The sequence below is a fragment of the Globicephala melas genome, chromosome 14, assembly GCF_963455315.2.
Source record: "Globicephala melas chromosome 14, mGloMel1.2, whole genome shotgun sequence".
NCBI lineage: Eukaryota > Metazoa > Chordata > Mammalia > Artiodactyla > Delphinidae > Globicephala > Globicephala melas.
Genome location: NC_083327.1, coordinates 56147857 through 56167207, shown reverse-complemented (window position 1 = coordinate 56167207; position 19351 = coordinate 56147857). Strand labels below are relative to the sequence as shown.

At 37.3% G+C, this 19351-nt stretch overlaps 1 protein-coding gene across 1 annotated transcript in view; it reads right to left on the bottom strand.

Annotated features, from left to right (window-relative positions):
- The window catches only part of LAMA2 (laminin subunit alpha 2), a 606143-nt gene that overhangs the window by 82272 nt on the left and 504520 nt on the right, over positions 1-19351 (bottom strand). The window contains exon 42 of the mRNA XM_060283517.2: positions 4832-4934. Within this exon, the coding sequence (XP_060139500.2) occupies positions 4832-4934 (103 nt within the window). The remainder of the gene's footprint in view (positions 1-4831; positions 4935-19351) is intronic.

The window sequence follows — 19351 nt, the reverse complement described above, 5'->3', positions numbered from 1 at the left end:
CGTTGCGGAGCACAGGCTCCGGACGCGCAGGCTCAGCGGCCATGGCTCACGGGCCCAGCCGCTCCGCGGCATGTGGGATCTTCCCGGACTGGGGCACGAACCCGTGTCCCCTGCATCGGCAGGCGGACTCTCAACCACTGTGTCACCAGGGAAGCCCCTGCATTATGTTTTTACCTTTGGATATTTTAAGAACATAAGAGGTACAATTTCCCTCAAGTTACTTTACTATAATTTTTCATCCACTTATATAGTCCTTTGTCTTCTTAATATTGAGATTTCTAAGAACCTGCCCCTAGGTCAACCCCATGACTGAGTACAGGATCCCAACACCTGTGCAGAAGGAAGAGCAGCTGTGTAAGGAAGAAAGCTGGGTGAAATTCAGAGCCCTATTCCTGTCCCTAGCATTCTGTTAATTGATTTGATGAGGTTGCTACACCCAGTCTTTCCACTTTTGGGTACACCTAGCCTTCTTTCATGACATTATTCCTATGCTTCCCTTTCCCCAGTTGCTGTCACAAGTTTGCAAAGTGTCCTATCTCTGATTGCCTCTTTTGTCCAGACATGCACCAGTGACTGTGTATGGGAACTTCTAAGATCACTTAATGGAGCCTGCGTTTATAGGAAGGCATATTACCGATAAACTTTGTCCTGATCTAAAAGTTCCAAGTCAGCTCTTGTTCAGCATGGGCACCGTGCTTTCTAGGTCCTCAACAGCTGTTAGCTGCAACTAACTGCACAGGCTCTTCCTCCCCACTACAGGGTTGTAGTAGAAGCCCAAGGAGAGGAGGAAGGGGAATTTGCCTGGTGGCGAGATCTCCAAAGACTTAAGATATCAGGATAGAGGGAGTCATCTCTTCAGCCAGTGGAATGAGAAATCAAAAGGACCAGATATCGAAAACTCCATGTGGTTCCTTTAGGGCAAGCTCTAAAGCCTGACTGTGGGCTTGCAGGCTCGTTTTGTTTTGGCCAGCAAGATATTCTAAAAGAAATGGACTTTAAACAACTTTAAGTAGGACAAGTACTCTCTCTGGTTCTAATAGTTCCTGCCCTTCTATGTTTGGCCACTATTTTGCCCCTTTTCCTTTTAACTCCTAAACCAAGCCCAACTTGGTTTTAATTTCTCAATTTCCTCTATTCACAAGGCTAAGGAGGAATAAAAACTCTGTATGAGGGATCAGCAATATCTACAGGAAAAGACTGCTTTGTTCTTCAGACTACAGTAGGCTAGGGGATCCAGGCTTGGTTTTGTCCATTTAGTCCAAAATTATTTTTTGTCAGTGGAATGGATTTTGTTTCTTTTTCATATGCCTACCTATGGGAAGGCTGATTCTGGCAAATGGTAGTATGCAAATTCAAAAGGAGTATATATATGTATATTTTTGGCTGCGCCACACGGCTTCTGGGATATAGTTCCCCGACCAGGGATTGAACCCGCACCCTCGGTGCTGAAAGCATGAAGCCCTAACCACTGGATCCCAGGGAATTCCCAAAAAGAGTATATTTTTAATAATATAAAAATGCTTTATTTACTTTTTTGGGGGGGCAAGGAATAGCGACTTTATTTGGAAAGCCAGCAGACTGCAAAGACTAGTGTCCCACAATGTTTAACTCCTGAGTCATACTTTGGCTTAACATCACTGCAATATTCCTGTTTATTCTCTTTTTTCTAATCTGAGATAATAACATAGATTCTTAACAGGTTAGTAATTGCAAGTGTTATTATATTCATGATCGCAAAACCATTCTGATACACTTGTCTGGACTTAATGACTCAGTGTCTGGAGGATCAGAGTACAGAAGAAAAGTATGGATTAATTTGATTAAAGTAAATGTTTGGAATAATTCTGGCACTGCTCTGTAGTTTGGACAGCATCACATGTCATACAATTCACTGACTCCATATTCTTGGGCTTGGAAATAGATCTTTTTATTCCATATGCGTGTCGTCCATTTTATAGAAATGTTATCCATTTGTTCATAAGTAATTAAATAATTTCACTTATTTTGGGCAAAGATGAAAAGTAGGGATAAATTAAGAAGTAAAATAAAGTTTAAAAGTTACTCTATATAAGGTATATAATTATAGAATCTTAGTATTTTCAGACTTCTAATGTACCATCCTCAGCTTCATTCCTTGCCTTGTACACATTCCATGAGAACCTCAACTAGCCCTTTTATTGACAAAAATCTTTTGTCAATCTATAAAGTAGTATTAATTCACCCAGTGGCATTAATTTATCTTCTAACTCTTTCAATCATCAATTTGTACCAAGCCCCATATCCATCAACAAAACAATTTTTATCTCCATGGACGTTCAATCAATTCAATGTAGAATGGCTTCAAGTCTCAAATGCACAGAAGGGCGAATTTACTTTTAACAAATGTACATTCAAAAATTAAAAAGCAAAACAAATTGCTCCTGGAAAGTTCAGGTTCCCTCAAGGCACGGACAGCACAAAAATGGCAGGGAGAAGCTCTAAGTCATTCATGACTAAAGCTCATGAGCTAACTGGATTGTACTGAATCGAACAAGGAACAACTTAGAAATATGGAGTGTGTACTGGCCTCACCACTTTTATTCCTTCTAAGTCCAGGCACCATAGAGAGAGAAATGACTAAATCTCTATTTTTAATAGCTGCTGTAAAGTATTTTGCTCTGTAGGGCCTATTTCAGCAGTTCCTGGTGGTAATATATGGCATTTCCCTGATTAACAGCCATTTTATAACTTGTGTAATTGGCCACAAATCAGGGGAATGTCATAATGTAGCAAGAAAACATTCCTGTCTCCGTCAGAGCCTTGGCTTGGATTTCTGGAGGAATTATTACTTGAGTAGTTTGTGGGTTTTCATTACTTTAAATAATGTACTACCTGAAGTACAAAAAAAGACATTTAAACTAATGAACATTTCTGTCACCTAACCCCTTCTACCATGCCTGTCCTTAGATTTCTTTCTCCCTTGGAAAAAATTTCTTAAAAATCGGATTCTTTTTTCATTTTTATAACAGCAGTATTTGTGGGGAAAGAGAGGCAAGGGCAGGGCTGGAAGTAGGGTGAGGTGACTCAGGCACTCCCCCCAGGTGTGAAATTCAAAGGGGCACCAAAAAATTCAGTGATCAAGGTAAAAATGTTTTAATGCAGTATTTTTTAAAAAATCAAAAAAGATCAATGATGAGCAAATATTAACATTTAAAATAAAAACAGGACCTGGGCTTCCCTGGTGGCACAGTGGTTGAGGGTCCGCCTGCCAATGCAGGGGACATGGGTTCGTGCCCCGGTCCGGGAAGATCCCACATGCGGCGGAGCGGCTGGGCCCGTGAGCCATGGCCGCTGAGCCTGTGCGTCCGGAGCCTGTGCTCCGCAGCGGGAGAGGCCACAACAGTGAGAGGCCCACGTACCGCAAAAAAAAAAAAACAAAAACAGGACCTAACTCTGCACTTGCATGGCTCAACCTCTCTCACCTCACCCTGATCCCAGCTCCGGCCAAGGACACTGGAGATGAAGGAGTGATGGCAAAGTAATGAGATCAACTCAACTTGCCCAAAAGAAAAATAGGGTTGACTCTATAGTTACTGTTCAGGTTGTAATAAGTGCAATCTCCTGCATAGGATTTTATATATATATAAGGGGTTGTATTTCACCTGTGATACGTAATCCAAAGCATTTACTATCAGAGTGCCATCTATAATGGAGAAAGAACGTGTAATTCCATACCAGCCTCTATTGGAGACTCTTCGTTTAAAGCATGACAAGTATAAATGATGATAAAAGCTCTTTTCTTTCTAAGATTAGTAAAGACCAACACCATTCTTTTATTTAAAAATATGCTTATTTCCTGATTTGAGATAGTCATTGTGATACTATACACTAGAAATACAAAGTTAAGAAGAAGACCCTGTGACTGTCCTCAAGAAGATGGAAGCCAAGTCCATGGCTGCAGTGATTTGATAAGTCTATGAGAAAGGGACGCACAGAGAAGAGGCATGTAATTCAGATGGGGTGCTAGGTTTCCCAGAGAAGATGACATTTGAGCTAAATCTTGAAGGTCTGGTAGAAGGCAGTTGGATGAAAAAGAAAGAAGGATGGTGAGAAGTTCCAAAGAGAAGAATGAACACTGTGGAATGTGGAGGCTTGAAATGGTAGCATGTTTTCAGAGGACATGAATGTTTCAGTAAGGTTGCAGAGCTGGATGCAAGACAGAAAAGGGTGAGTGAGACTGAAGATAGAAACAGGAGGCAATTAAATGAGAACAGGAGATATTCGAATGAAATAAAAATATAATAGCTTACCTAGAGTGTGGCTGTATTGAATAATACATTTTTAATGCAAAACCCATAATATATCAGGGTAGCTATATTATGCACTTTGATCCTTGAATTAGGAATAAAATACCTAAAAGTGTATTTAAAAGGTGAAAACTTTTCGAGACGTGCCCCACTAAATCGAAAGTTTCCCAAGGATATTTATATTACATCTGCCTGATTGATTCCTTTGTGACTATGATTTCTAAAGTCGAAAAAAAAAAAAGGTGGGGTTTGGTGCTCTTTAAAATTTATCATACATTAAAAGTTCCTATACTCTATATACAGATGAAATGATGCTATAGAAATTAGGTTTAAAAATTATGAAGTATTGCCCAGTGCAAAATGAGGTGTGAAGGCAAAATACTGTAAAACTGATGAGAGAGTTTACTTGCACTAAATCTAGATAGTAAAAACAATCATAAAAATTATGCTGCAACAATTACACTTTTCCAATAATGTGATAAAATATCCTACCAATTACAACTACAATTAAACTTAAAATAATAATAAAAAGTGGTCACACTAACCTTTTACATCATTTGCTAACTTCTTGGCTTCATTAAGAAACCCGAAGCTTTTCTGAAGAGAGCCTTTGGCACCTTCCTGTAATGAACCCTGAGGACCTGTTGCCTGTGGACAGAAAAAGAAGTGTCACATATCTAAAACAAAAGAATTATGGAGTAGAGATATCTAGCAGGCAATTGGTACACAGAGTTTACCTTCAGGAAAGCATTCCGGGCTACATATGCAGAATAATAAATTATCAGCACAGATTTGTGACTAAAGTCAGGAGACTGTTTATTGGGAGATGAGAAGAAAGCCTAGAATAGAACCCTTAGGAATCCCAACATTTAAAGGTAGGTACAGAAAGCTGGGCTGGCAAGGTGATTGAGATTCCAGAAAGGACAAAGAGAACCTAGGAAAGCATGATATTATGGAAATCAAGAGATACAGAAGTAGCTCAGAGTATGATGACTTGCTATGTTGCAAGGTCAAAACTGGTCAGTACTATCAAGTGCTGTCGAATGCTCAAGCAAATTAAGAACTAAGCACATCCTTCACTTTATCCCTAAGCACATTTCATTCAAGTTGTGGGGTAAGTCGGGAAGCATTTTCTGTCCCCTAGGTGTTGAAATGAGGAAGAACACTGCTTCTGTTTTGAAATGCATCTCAGAGTACTAGGGCAAAACAAAATCTTCTAAATGAAAATCTCTGAGCCACAGTCATCTCCTAGCAAAGATGGATTTGTTGAACCTTGGACTATAAGAGGTGACACAAAGATAATAGAGTGATATGGGAAAACGATCATTTAAATTGAACGTTTAGCTATCCATTTTAATAGTGTTTGCTCTTCAAGAATCATTACATAGTACGTTAATACCAAAAGATAAATCAAATAGGATCTTACCTGTAAATTTTAAATTGGAAGAGTATTTCAGGGTGCAAGACGAGCTAGAGAATGCTAAATAACTTACTGTTGAAGTTATAGATCTGAACTCAGGTTAGCCCAGACATAATATTCTTCAAATACATCTCCAGTGCCTTAATAACATTTTTTATCAGTCATATGATTTAAACATTAAACTAGGAGAGATTACAGAACTTGCTACTGTAGTGGCAAAATTTATTTTAAGGTGTTATTCCAACAGTTTTAAATAATCTATTGTTCATAGAACAGATTGATTATATAATACTATGACATCTACAAAGGGACATATAGGAAACATCTACATAAACAAAAAGAGACATTGTGCATTTATTTCTAGCACATGCAAAAAGAGCTGTGTGACAACCCTGACAAATTATTCTACGGGAAATGGACACTCTCTTCAACTGAGAACACATAAATTCTTAGTCCTGCAGTTTCCTGTGAGAAATTAGGTACAGTGACACCACATAAGTGTAATTTATTTTGAAAAAAAAGGAAGAGTGTCAACATAAATGGCACAAATCCAATGTACCTTACTCAAAAAAAATAAGCCTCCATTACCCACTCAGGTTCTATATTTGTTCCAAATTTATATGCCGTTCTTACTCCCTTGGTTATAGGTTTCCTGAATCAAAACAGATTAGAGAAAGGAAATTACAAAGAAAGAAGGATGAAGATTCTCTAAATAGGCACATGAAAACAGCCGAAGTGACAGCTGACAATCTATCTGACAATGAGGAAAGAGAAAACCAACAACTAGAGAGAAGAGTTTTTAAATCTCAGAAATCCAAATCGATAAGGATGAAATAGGTTTCAGTAGATGCCAATATTATTGTAGTAAAATAACTAATGTTCATAATGATGATCCTGAACCATCAGGATAACACAGGTCATTCACAGTACAAGATGAAACCAGACAAAGCAAGCTTTCCCCATAGCCTTAACGTGTGAATTCCTCTCCACAAGAACATAATCTGGTGAGTGTCTAACAACCAACATCTTAGAGCTAATCTTGGATATGCAAAGTGAGGCATGGGAGTAAAGGAGGGAGAGAGAGTTGACTTGCTGTCCATGAGAAAATTAAAGAAATGAGGTAAGAGAGTAGAGAAGGGCCAGACAACATGTAAAGAGGCTAAAGTCTGAGCCGTGGAAATTGTGGAGGGATTAGGAACAGCGATGGGCAATATTTATTTTTTTCTACTTTCTTACACTCTTTAGCAGTTTTATTGAGGTATAAAAAAACTTCACATATTTAAAATTTACAATTTGATAAGTTTTGACATTTATTCACCCATGAAACTGCCAATCAAGGTAGAGAACATACCCATCATTTCTTTTCAATCCCTCCCTTCCACCCCTCCTTGTCTTCCCCCATCTCCACACACTGACCTGCTTTCCATCACTATTAGTTTGCATTTTATAAAATTTTATACAAATAGAATCATCCGGTATGTACTCTTCTTTTTGTCTGGCTTCTTTCATTCAGTGTAATTATTTTGATGTTTATCCATGTTGTGTGTGTATCAACATGTGATCCCTTTTTTATTTACGTGGATATGCCCCAACCTATTTATTCATTCATCTCTTGATGGACATTTGGATTATTTCCAGCTTTGGCTATTCTAAATAGAGTTGCTATGAACATTTGTGTACACATCTTTGTATGAACATATGCTGATTTCTCTTGGAGTGGAAACCTCTAAGTGGAGTGGCTAGACTATCTGGCAGATGTATGTTTACATTTTTTAGAAACTATCAACATGTTTTCTAAATTATTTGTACTATTTTAAATTCTCACCAGCAGTGTATGACAGTTGCGTTTGCCTACATCCTTGTCACTACTTGATATAGTCAGTCTTTTAAAATTTTAGACATTCTAATAGGTGTGTACATCATTTGGTTTTAATTTGCATTTTCCTCATGACTAATAATGTTGAGCATCTTTTCCTGTGCTTATTTATTTATTCTTTGGCTAAGCATTCAAATTTTTTGTCCAAGTTTTAACTGGGTTTTTTGTTCTTATTGAGTTTTGAAAGATATTTATGCATAATATGACAAATCCTTCGTCATATATGTAATTTGCAAATATATTCTTCTAGTTTGTACCTTATCTTAATAAATGGTTGGATTTGATTTGTTTTAACATTGTCCATAATTTTTGCATCTATGTTCATGAGGGATATTGGTCTATAATTTTCTCATTTTTTTGGTAATGTCTTTGTCTGGTTTGTATCATAGTAATACTGGCTTCTTAGAATGAGATAGGACATATTTTCTCCTCTTCAATTCTCTGAAGAATTTATTATTTCTTTCTTAAATATTTGGTAGAATTGAATGACCAGTGAAGTCATTTGGAACTGAATTGTGTGTGTGTGTGTGTGCGCGCGCGCGCACGTGCACACATGTGCATATATGTGAGGGTTTTTAAACACAAATTTAATTCCTTAATGAGTATAGGGCTATTCAAGTTATTTATTTATGGATGAGTTTCAGTAGTTTGCGATTTTCAAAGAATTTGCCCATTTCATTCAAAATGTCTAATTTTTGGCATAAAGTTGTTCGTAATTTTCTCTTATTATCCTTTACTGTATGCAGAAGTTGCTGTGATTTCACCTCTTTTATTCCTGATATTGGATATCGGTGGCCTTTCTCAAGTTTTCTGATGAGTCTGACTAGATGATTATCAGTTCAATGATCTTCCATTGGACCTTTGCACCATCATCCAGCAACACGACTGAATCCTGACTGAAGTCCATATGCTGATAAACTTCCCTGCTGCCAATTTCTTATCTTGCATTTATGAGTGTTGCCTACCTTTTGCTTCCAGACCTCTTGTCTTTCCTGTTTTTCAGGAGGCCAGTGATTTCTTCCTGGATTCTTAGTCAACTACTCCTTGCTCAGATGTAAGGAGGTGGGTGGTATACATGGGGGTGTAGGAGATATTGTAGCAACAAGGTAAGGAATGACAAGGAGACAGGGAATTTTGATGTGTGGATGGGAGAGCAAGTATTTCGGTTGCAAAGGACTGTAGATTTTATGAAGGGCAGTGTTAAGAAGTAAGGCTGTTAGGTAGTTTGGAGTCGGTTTCTGGAAAGTTTGAACGTTAGACTAAGGAAACTGGACAATAAGCAACATGGAGCCGTTAAAAGTTTCTGAGTAGGAATGTATGCTCAGAGCAATAGTCCAGAAGAGGAATTGGGCAGCTGTGTGGGACAAAAAGGAGATATCAGTTGACTATTGTAATAGTATGAGCCAGAGAAAATAGAGTTGTAACCTTAGGCAAGGGCATTGGAAATGAGGTTTGTGTTCAAGAGATGTGGAGGAATAAGACACGTTTCAATGTTTCAAGAAGCACTTCAAAATATTAAAGTAAAGAGCTGATGGAGTACAATTGTCAGCTATAAGCAGTGTACTAACAATCCAGGTTTAAAAGACAAGTCTTTCATATGATAACAGAATGGAAAACACTAATACGTTATGGATGAACAGAACTGTTTCAATTCATTGGAATTTGGAGAGTTCATTTTCCAACATTGCTTAGTAAGTCACTGAAGCACATCAGCAATATCAGGACAGGTGATGAAGCAGCATTTTCCAAGCTAATTATACTTCATGCATATTTATAAGCATCACATCTGAGTTTCTGGGCTGTGTCTACAGCATATGTGAAATATAAATGAGGTTCTTAGACTTGCAAGATATTTTGTTACTTGCTTTTTAGAGACTGTATTTTTATAAATAATAAGTTCTTCTCTGTGTATATATACATATATGTATTTATAAATTATCTAAAACCTTTTATTATATCACACAAAATAGGATCTATTATTACATGTAGGTTGCTATATGTTTTATTAGCTAATAATCATTTATAGAAAATGTGAGATAATTTAAAACATCAGAGAAGGAAAGATACAGGAAAAAGTAAAATGATAAAGTCTACAAAGATTTAACAGAGGCTTGGCACTTAATTGGCTTTTAACACATGTTAGTTTTCTTCTTCCTACTATTTGTTAAGTATTCATAGTGACTTGTTTAGGCACCATGTCATTGACTAATAGATGAATGAATTGACTGATTTACCCAATAAAAGTTTTTAGCTCTCTCAAGCACCAGAGTAAGCTCTGATTATTCAAAGATCGAAAGACTCTGCCTTCTCTAATGGAACTGGAGTGGAGAGACAAACCAAAAAATCCTTATAAAGAAAATGATGATTGCCATAATGGAGTATGGAAATATCTAAGTGTTTTGTTGTCAGAGGAGGCTCTCTTAGGGGGAGGAGATGTGCAGGTGAGACCTAAAGTTAAGTTTATCAGGATGGTATACCCACACCCCACTGATGTATTATTTAAATAAGCAAATTTAAAAGTTATTGTTTATATTTCTTTCTATATTACATTTTTATTATTTTTCTAAATGTTCCTCTACTAACTTCTTTATTAGAGATAAATTTTCTGAATTCATTGAAAAAGTTGGTGCTAAGGAGAGATGCATAATTGTTTTTGTTTATTTTTATTTTCTAAAGAAAGTACTAGCTGAAAATTCATCAGCGTGGTTTACAGCCTATTCCATTACTTCCTCTTTATGAAATAATTTATTTTAGAAGACAAGCCTTGCACATTTCCAATGGGGATAATGTGTCAAGATAATATGTGACTTAGATGATTTTAAATTCAATATCTTTTTAATAAAGAAAACTGTTCAAAATGTGCAGAGGTATATGTAAGGGCTGATAATTAGCTGCAGTGGGTTTATGTAAAATATTTATCAGAAGAAATTTATATTTGGGCATGTTAGGCTGTTGTTAAAAATCGGGGAAAAATTTCTTACTATAATAAAATAAATTCTTAGAAGAAATGGTGGAATGTAGCCCTATATACATTTTAAAAGACATAACTTTTGAGAACACTGAAAAATGTGCAAGTGATGTTACTAGATATATTAAGCTACAAAACAGTTATGTAAAAATTACCCATTTGTACAAAAGCTATTTGCACAGGAAAAAGTATGGACAGATAAACAACATTATAAAAGTCGTTGTCTGCGGTTGGTGAGATTACACACATTTTAGATTTTCTCCCTCTTGCTTGTCTGTATTTCCTATTTTGTTTTATAATGGACATGAACTGCTTTTGTAATAATTGAAAAGAGCATACACAATTTTTAAAAAAGAAAATCATTGTGTATTGATTTTAAAGGTGTTTTAATATAACCCATATTTTAAAAATCTACAGGATACTAAAATGAAATTATGAATCAAAAATGAGTTCAGAAAGAACCCAAAGAATGACTTTGGTCAGAAATCTGGTGAAAGAAAGGTTGTAGATCCTAGTATTGCATAATATCCTAAAATGGGACAGGGGTTAGATGAGTCTCTGGAGGACTGGAAGCAACTGAGCACACAAAGGAGACCAAGGGATGAAATAGAAAATCTCCAAAACTACTCATGAGAATTTAGAATTCATGACTGCGAATTTGCAGCTTGAGAACACCAAGAAAGACAATTGAGAGAGGATTTTAAAGTATATAACTAATTGAGAACAGGTTTTCACCAGTCACAGCATGAGAGCCATTGCTCCATCACCCTTGGGTGCCACTGGCTTGCTGCTGACAAGCTGTTGAGGGTAGGATGGGTGGGTACCACAAGGAGTCTTGATTTTGAGTACAGACAATGGATAAAGGTCTATTGAGTTAGAAAACCTCCTCAGAGGGCTTATTGCTTTCTTTCCATTTAATGTCCAGAATCAAACTCAACATGGCAATTTCAAATCTTGATTATTCATATATTTATTATTGTATTTATTCCTACTGGTGGAAATCTCAAATACCAGGTCTGAGAGCATTGCTGCCTTGAATAAAATTAGTTTAAATTTATATTGCATTATAGCATCACCCCAAAGAGTTTCTGTGTTGCTGACTGATGTAACAAACTCTTTGATTTCATTTTTAATACTTTATGCCCTCAATTTTTAAATACGCCAAATTCTGGGTAATCAAATAGAAGTTTGTTATTCTGCTTCCAATAGATTTTCTTAAAGTTATTGATGCAAATGAGTGTATCATGTACAAAGAAAATCACTAAAGTCAGCTGGCTTGATGAATACCGTTTTCACACACAGATTCAATATTTTTCTACGTAACTTAGATCCTCACTGACTTTTTCATATTTGTTCTTGTGTGAATCAGTTCTTATATAAGTTGCTGAATTGCTGATGGAGAAAAAATGTTCACCAGTTTTATTGACAGATTCAATTGTCATACCTATTATGGATTATACTATTTCTCCATTAACACTACACTGGTACAAACTTTAAATCCCAATGATTATAGATATTAATAAGAAGTCAAAATTACTGTTTGAATGACTCCTAAGTAATCACTGGCAGAATAAAATACAAGATATATGAGAGTTAAAGTTTAAAACTTGACTGACACTATATTATATTGGGCCTTTTGAATGCAATGTGTATTCTGCCAATATTTGCACACTTCTTTATGTAGGAAATAAAAACTCAAAATGACCTTGCAAGTATTCTTTATGTATTCTGATTCATCCAATTACACAAAGCAAATATTAAATAAGACAGACTGAAAAGACGATATGACCACATTTCTAAATAGATACTCATTAGAAATACCTTAATGTTTACTCCTATTGTAAGATTTACAGTGTTTAACTATGTGATGTATTGACCAATAGCAGTGATATCAAAAGACTCTGGCTACAGATTAGGAACCAAGATGGCAGAGTAGAAGGACGTGCTCTCACTCCCTCTTGCGAAAACACCAGAATCACAACTAGCTGCTGGACAGTCATCGACAGGAAGACACTGGAACTCACCAAAAAAGACACCCCAATCCAAAGACAAAAGAGAAGCCACAATGAGGTGGTAGGAGAGGCACAATCACAGTAAAATCAAGTCCCATAACTGCTGGGTGGGTGACTCACAGACTGGAGAACATTTATACCACAGAAGTGCACCCACTAGAGTGAAGGTTCTGAGCCCCACGTCAGGTTCCCAACCTGGGGGTCCGGCAATGGGGGAAGGAATTCCTAGAGAACCAGACTTTGAAGGCTACTGGGATTTGATTGCAGGACTTTGACAGGACTGGGGGAAACAGAGACTCCACTCTTGGAGGGCATACACAAAGTAGTGTGCACACTGGGACCCAGGGGAAGGAGCAGTGACACCAGGGGAGACTGAACCAGACCTACCTGGTAGTATTGGAGGGTCTCCTGCAGAGGCAGGCAGTGGCTGTGTCTCACCATGGGGAAAAGGACACTGGCAGCAGAAGTTCTGGGAAGTACTCCTTGGTGTAAGCCCTCCCAGAGTCCACCATTAGCCCCACCAAAGAGTCCAGGTAGGCTCCAGTGTTGGATTGCCTCAGGCCAAGGAACCAACGGGGAGGGAACCCAGCCCCACCCATCAGCAGTCAAGGGGACTAAACTTTTACTGAGCTCTGCTCACCAAAGCAACAGTCAGCTCTACCCACCACTAGTCTCTTCCATCAGGAAATCTGCATAAGCCTCTTAGATAGCCTCATCCACCAGAGGACAGACAGCAGAAGCAAGAAGAACGACAATCCTGCAGCCTGTGGAACAAAAACCACATTCACAGAGAGATGGATAAGATGAAAAGGCAGAGGGCTATGTACCAGATGAAGGAACAAGATAAAACCCCAGAAAAACAACTAACTGAAGTGGAGATAGGCAACCTTCCAGAAAAAGAATTCAGAATAATGATAGTGAAGATGATCCAGGACCTCGAAAAAGAATAGAGGCAAAGATCAAGAAGATGCAAGAAATGTTTAACAAAGACCTAGAAGAATTAAAGAACAAACAAACAGAAATGAACAATACAATGACGGAAATGAAAAATACACTAGAGGGAATCAATAGCAGAATAACTGAGGCAGAAGAACGGATAAGTGATGTGGAAGAGAGAATGGTGAAATTCACTGCGGCAGAACAGAATAAAGAAAAAAGAATGAAAAAATGAAGACAGCATAAGAGACCTCTGGGACAACATTAAATGCAACATAATTCGCATTATAGGGGTCCCAGAAGGGGAAGAGAGAGAGAAAGGACCCAAGAAAATATTTGAAGAGATTATAGTCGAAAACTTCCCTAACATGGGAAAGGAAATAGCCACCTAAGTCCAGGAAGCTCAGAGAGTCCCATACAGGATAAACCCAAGGAGAAACACACCGAGACACATAGTAATCAAACTGGCAAGAATTAAAAACAAACAAAAATTATTGAACGCAGCAACGGAAAAACGACAAATAACATACAAGGGAACTCCCATAGGGTTAACAGCTGATTTCTCAGCAGAAACTCTACAAACCAGAAGGGAGTGGCATGATATACTTAAAGTGATGAAAGGGAAGAACCTACAACCAAGATTACCCCTCAAGGATCTCATTCAGATTCGATGGAGAGATCAAAAGCTTTACAAAGAAGCAAAGGCTAAGAGAATTCAGCACCACCAAAACAGCTCTACAACAAATGCTAAAGGAACTTCTCTAAGTGGGAAACACAAGAGATGAAAAGGACCTACAAAAACAAACCCAAAACAATTAAGAATATGGTCATAGGAAGATACATATTGATAATTACCTTAAACGTGAATGGATTAAATGCTCCCACCAAAAGACAGGCTTGCTGAATGGATACAAAAACAAGACCCATATATATGCTGTCTACAAGAGACCCACTTCAGACCTAGGGACACATACAGACAGAAAGGGAGAGGATGGAAAAAGATACTCCATTTAAATGGAAATCAAAAGACAGCTGGAGTAGCAAAATCATACCAGATAAAAACGACTTTAAAATAAAGGAGGTTACAAGAGACAAGGAAGGACACTACATAATGATCAAGGTATCAATCCAAGAAGAAGATATAACGATTATAAATATATATGCACCCAACATAGGAGCACCGCAGTACATAAGGCAACTGCTAACAGCTATAAAAGAGGTAACTGACAGTAACACAATAATAGTGGGGGACTTTAACACCTCACTTACACCAATAGACAGAACATCCAAAATGAAAATAAACAAGGAAACAGAAGCTTTAAATGACACAATAGACCAGACAGATTTAATTGATATTTATAGGACATTCCATCCAAAAGCAGCAGATTACACTTTCTTCTCAAGTGCGCACAGAACATTCTCCAGGATAGATCACATCTTGGGTCACAAATCAAGCCAGTAAATTTAAGAAAACTGAAATCATATCAAGCATCTTTTCTGACCACAATGCTATGAGATTAGAAATGAATTACAGGGGAAAAAAAAAAAACGTAAAAAACACAAACACATGAAGGCTAAACAGTGCATTACTAAATAACCAAGAGATTGCTGAAATAATCAAAGAGGAAATCAAAAATACCTAGAGACAAATGACAATGAAAACACGACGATCCAAAACCTATGGGATGCAGCAAAAGCAGTTCTAAGAGGGAAGTTTACAGCTATACAAGCCTACCTCAAGAAACAAGAAAAATCTCAAATAAACAATCTAACGTTACACCTAAAAGAACTACAGAAAGAAGAACAAACAAAACCCAAAGTTCACAGAAGGAAAGAAATCATAAAGATCAGAGCAGAAATAAATGAAATAGAAACAAAGAAAACAATAGCACAGAGCAGTAAAACTAAAAGCTGGTCCTTTGAGAAGATAAACAAAACTGATAAACCATTAGCCAGACTCATCAAGAAAAAGAGGGAGAGGACTCAAATCAACAGAATTAGAAATGAAGAAGGAGAAGTTACAACAGACACCGCAGAAATACAAAGCATCCTAGGAGACTACTACAATCAACTCTATGGCAATAAAATGGACAACCTGGAAGAAATGCACACATTTTTAGAAAGGTATAACCTTCCAAGACTGAAGCAGGAAGAAATAGAAAATATGAACCGACCAATCACAAGTAATGAAATTGAAACTGTGATTAAATATCTTCCAACAAACAAAAGTCCAGGACCAGATGGCTTCACAGGTGAATTGTATCAAACATTTAGAGAAGAGCTAACACCCATCCTTCTCAAACTCTTCCAGAAAACTGCAGAGGAAGGAACACTCTCAGCTCATTCTATGAGGCCACCATCACCCTGATACCAAAACCAGACAAAGATACTACAAAAACAGAAAATTACAGACCAATATCACTGATGAATATAGATGCAAAAATCCTCAACAAAGTACTAGCAAACAGAATCCAACAACACATTAAAAGGATCATACACCATGATCAGGTGGGATTTATCCCAGGGATGCAAGGATTCTTCAGTATACGTAGATCAATCAATGTGGTGGACCATATTGACAAACTGAAAAATAGAAACCGTATGATCATCTCAATAGATGCAAAAAAAGCTTTTCACAAAATTCAACACCCATTTATGATAAAATCTCTCCAGAAAGTGGGCATAGAGGGAACCTACCTCAACATAATAAAGGCCGTATACGACAAACCCACAGCCAACATCATTCTCAATGGTGAAAAACTGAAAGCATTTCCTCTAAGATCAGGAACAAGACAAGGATGTCCACTCTCACCACTATTATTCAACATAGCTTTGGAAGTCCTAGCCATGGCAATCAGAGAAGAAAAATAAATAAAAGGAATACAGATTGGAAAAGAGGAAGTAAAGCTGTCACTGTTTGCAGATGACACGATACTATACATACAGAATCCTAAAGATGACACCAGAAAACTATTAGAGCTAGTCAATGAATTTGGTAAAGCTGCAGGATACAAAATTAATGCACAGAAATCTCTTGCATTCCTATACAATGATGAAAAATCTGAAAGAGAAACTAAGGAAACACTCCCATTTACTACTGCAACAAAAAGAATAAAATACCTAGGAATAAACCTACCTAGGGAGACAAAAGACCTGTATGCAGAAAACTATAAGACACTGATGAAAGAAATTAAAGATGATACAAGCAGATGGGGAGATATACCATGTTCTTGGATTGGAAGAATCAATATTGTGGAAATGACTATACTACCCAAAGCAATCTACAGATTCAGCAATCTACAGATTCAATGCAATCCCTATCAAATTACCAATGGCATTTTTTACAGAACTAGAACAAAAAAATCTTAAAATTTGTATGGAGACACAAAAGACCCCAAAGAGCCAAAGCAGTCTTGAGGGAAAAAAGCAGAGCTGGAGGAATCTGACTCCCTGACTTCAGACTATACTACAAATCTACAGTAATCAAGACAATATGGTACTGGCACAAAAACAGAAATACAGATCAATGGAACAGGACAGAAAGCCCAGTGATAAATCCATGCACCTATGGTCAACTAATCTATGACAAAGGAGGCAAGGAAATACAATGGAGAAAAGACAGTCTATTCAATAAATGGTGCTGGGAAAACTGGACAGCTACACTCCCTAACACCACCCACAAAAATAAACTCAAAATGGTTTAGAGAGCTAAATGTAAGACCAGGCACTATAAAACTCTTAGAGTAAAACATAGGAAGAACACTCTTTGACATAAATCACGGCAAGATCTTTTTTGATCCACCTCCTAGAGTAATGGAAATAAAAACAAAAATTAAAAAATGGGACCTAATGAAACTTAAAAGCTGTTGCACAGCAAAGAAAACCATAAACAAGACGAAAAGACAGCCCTCAGAATCTTCTGCTATCTTCTTTCCACAGCCTGATTAGGAAATTCTGGCACACCACTTGAACCTAATTCTAATCAATAAAAAAATCCTACAAGGCATCTACATTCAAATAAATATTCATAGATGATCTCAAACTAAGTAGGGAAAGAAAGTAATTTTATTTTTTCTTTGAAATTTTCTTCTCTATTCAACTTTCCTATCTCTCTTGGCAGTGTATATATCTTGTTCATTCTGAAAATCTGGAGCATCCTAGCCTTTCTAGATTCCTAGTATCAATGTTTGGAGATGGCAGGGGGCAATTTACATTTAGTGATCAGCTACTATATACCAAGTATTACCTATATGAAAATCATGGAATATTACTTGTGAAATAGTGCAAATGAAATTCTCACGGAGTTATTCATGCTTCTGTCCCCTCGAGGTCTATTTTCAGTTTAAAATTTAATACTGGAGACATTATTTTCTGGTAAAAGGAAGTAGGAAGAGGAAAACACCACAGTCACTAAGCTGTGAAATGGTGGCAGCAGGCCATGGGAGCAGAATGCCCAGAGTAGAAAGCAGGCAGAGATGCAACATCTTTCAAAGCCCCGGATGCTGTGGCTGTGCAGTTGGCATCTGACTCAAAGACTTTTCTCCCTAATTATTTTAAGATTTTGTTTTCTTTTTCTCTTTAGTTTCTGTAGTTTAACAATGATCTTTCCAGGTGTGGACTTATTTTATTTATTGTGATAGGCTTCCTTAACTTGAGAAATCATATCATATCCTTCACCAGCACTTGAAAATTTTCAGTATCTCTTTTACTATGACTATTCCCCGTTCTCACCCTTTTCAACTTCTGGAACTCCTAATAGATTTGCATTTCATTTTTACAATCTATATTCCTTGTTTCTTACACTCCTTTTATGTTTTACCATACTTGTTGCATTCTAGGCAACGTATTCAACTCTTTCTATTAACTCATTCTCTTTTCCTATATATTTTATTTTTAGAAATTTTATTTGCTTCTGTTACAAATTTCCGTAATCTTCTGTATTTTTTCTTTTTATCACTCTTTTCTATTCTTTTTTAACATTTCAATACTTTTAAACACGTTTATTGTATATTCTCTTTCAGATTTTTGAATAACTTCAGGATCATGTTACATACTTTGCCTGCCTACCCTCTTTCCTACTTGATTATTTATAGTGTATCTAAACAGACCACTTTCCTGTGTCCTTCTAGATGCTCTAGAGGTTGCAAGAACCAGGATCAGTTCCCTCCTCTCCCCATTAAATTTTTAGCTTGGAAAGTCTTGTACCATATGGACTTCAACCCATATATAAATATATACAGTATAAATTTGGACTTCAATCCACAGGCTTATGGTTTTAGCAACTTATGAGAGACATTTTTCACAACTGGAGGCATGAAAAGTAACAAGGCTCCTTGGCATGTTCTGGGCTAGAAGGAGTGTTTGTTGATGAGAACAATTGTTTCCAAGTCTCACAGTTTTGCATACTTTCGATTAGTCAAAAAAGACTCCTTCTTTTGTAGGTTTAGGATGATATCTGTGATGTCTTCTCTCCCTGCCTGGGCTTTAAAATCCCAGTCCCTAGACATATGATCTATATTTATGTTCCAAATTCATTGAGTCACCAAGCTGCCAGCTCTAGAATGTGCTATTCTGTTTTACTCTCGTTTTTATTTTTAGATTTTCTTCTGTTTCCTCTTTTTTTTTTTTGCGGTACGCGGGCCTCTCACTGTTGTGGCCTCTCCCGTTGCGGAGCAGAGGCTCCGAACGCGCAGGCTCAGAGGCCATGGTTCACGGGTCCAGCCGCTCTGCGGCATGTGGGATCTTCCCGGACCGGGGCACAAACCCGTGTCCCCTGCATTGGCAGGCGGACTCTCAACCACTGCGCCACCAGGGAAGCCCCTTGTTTCCTCTTTATAAAATAAAGTATGAGTT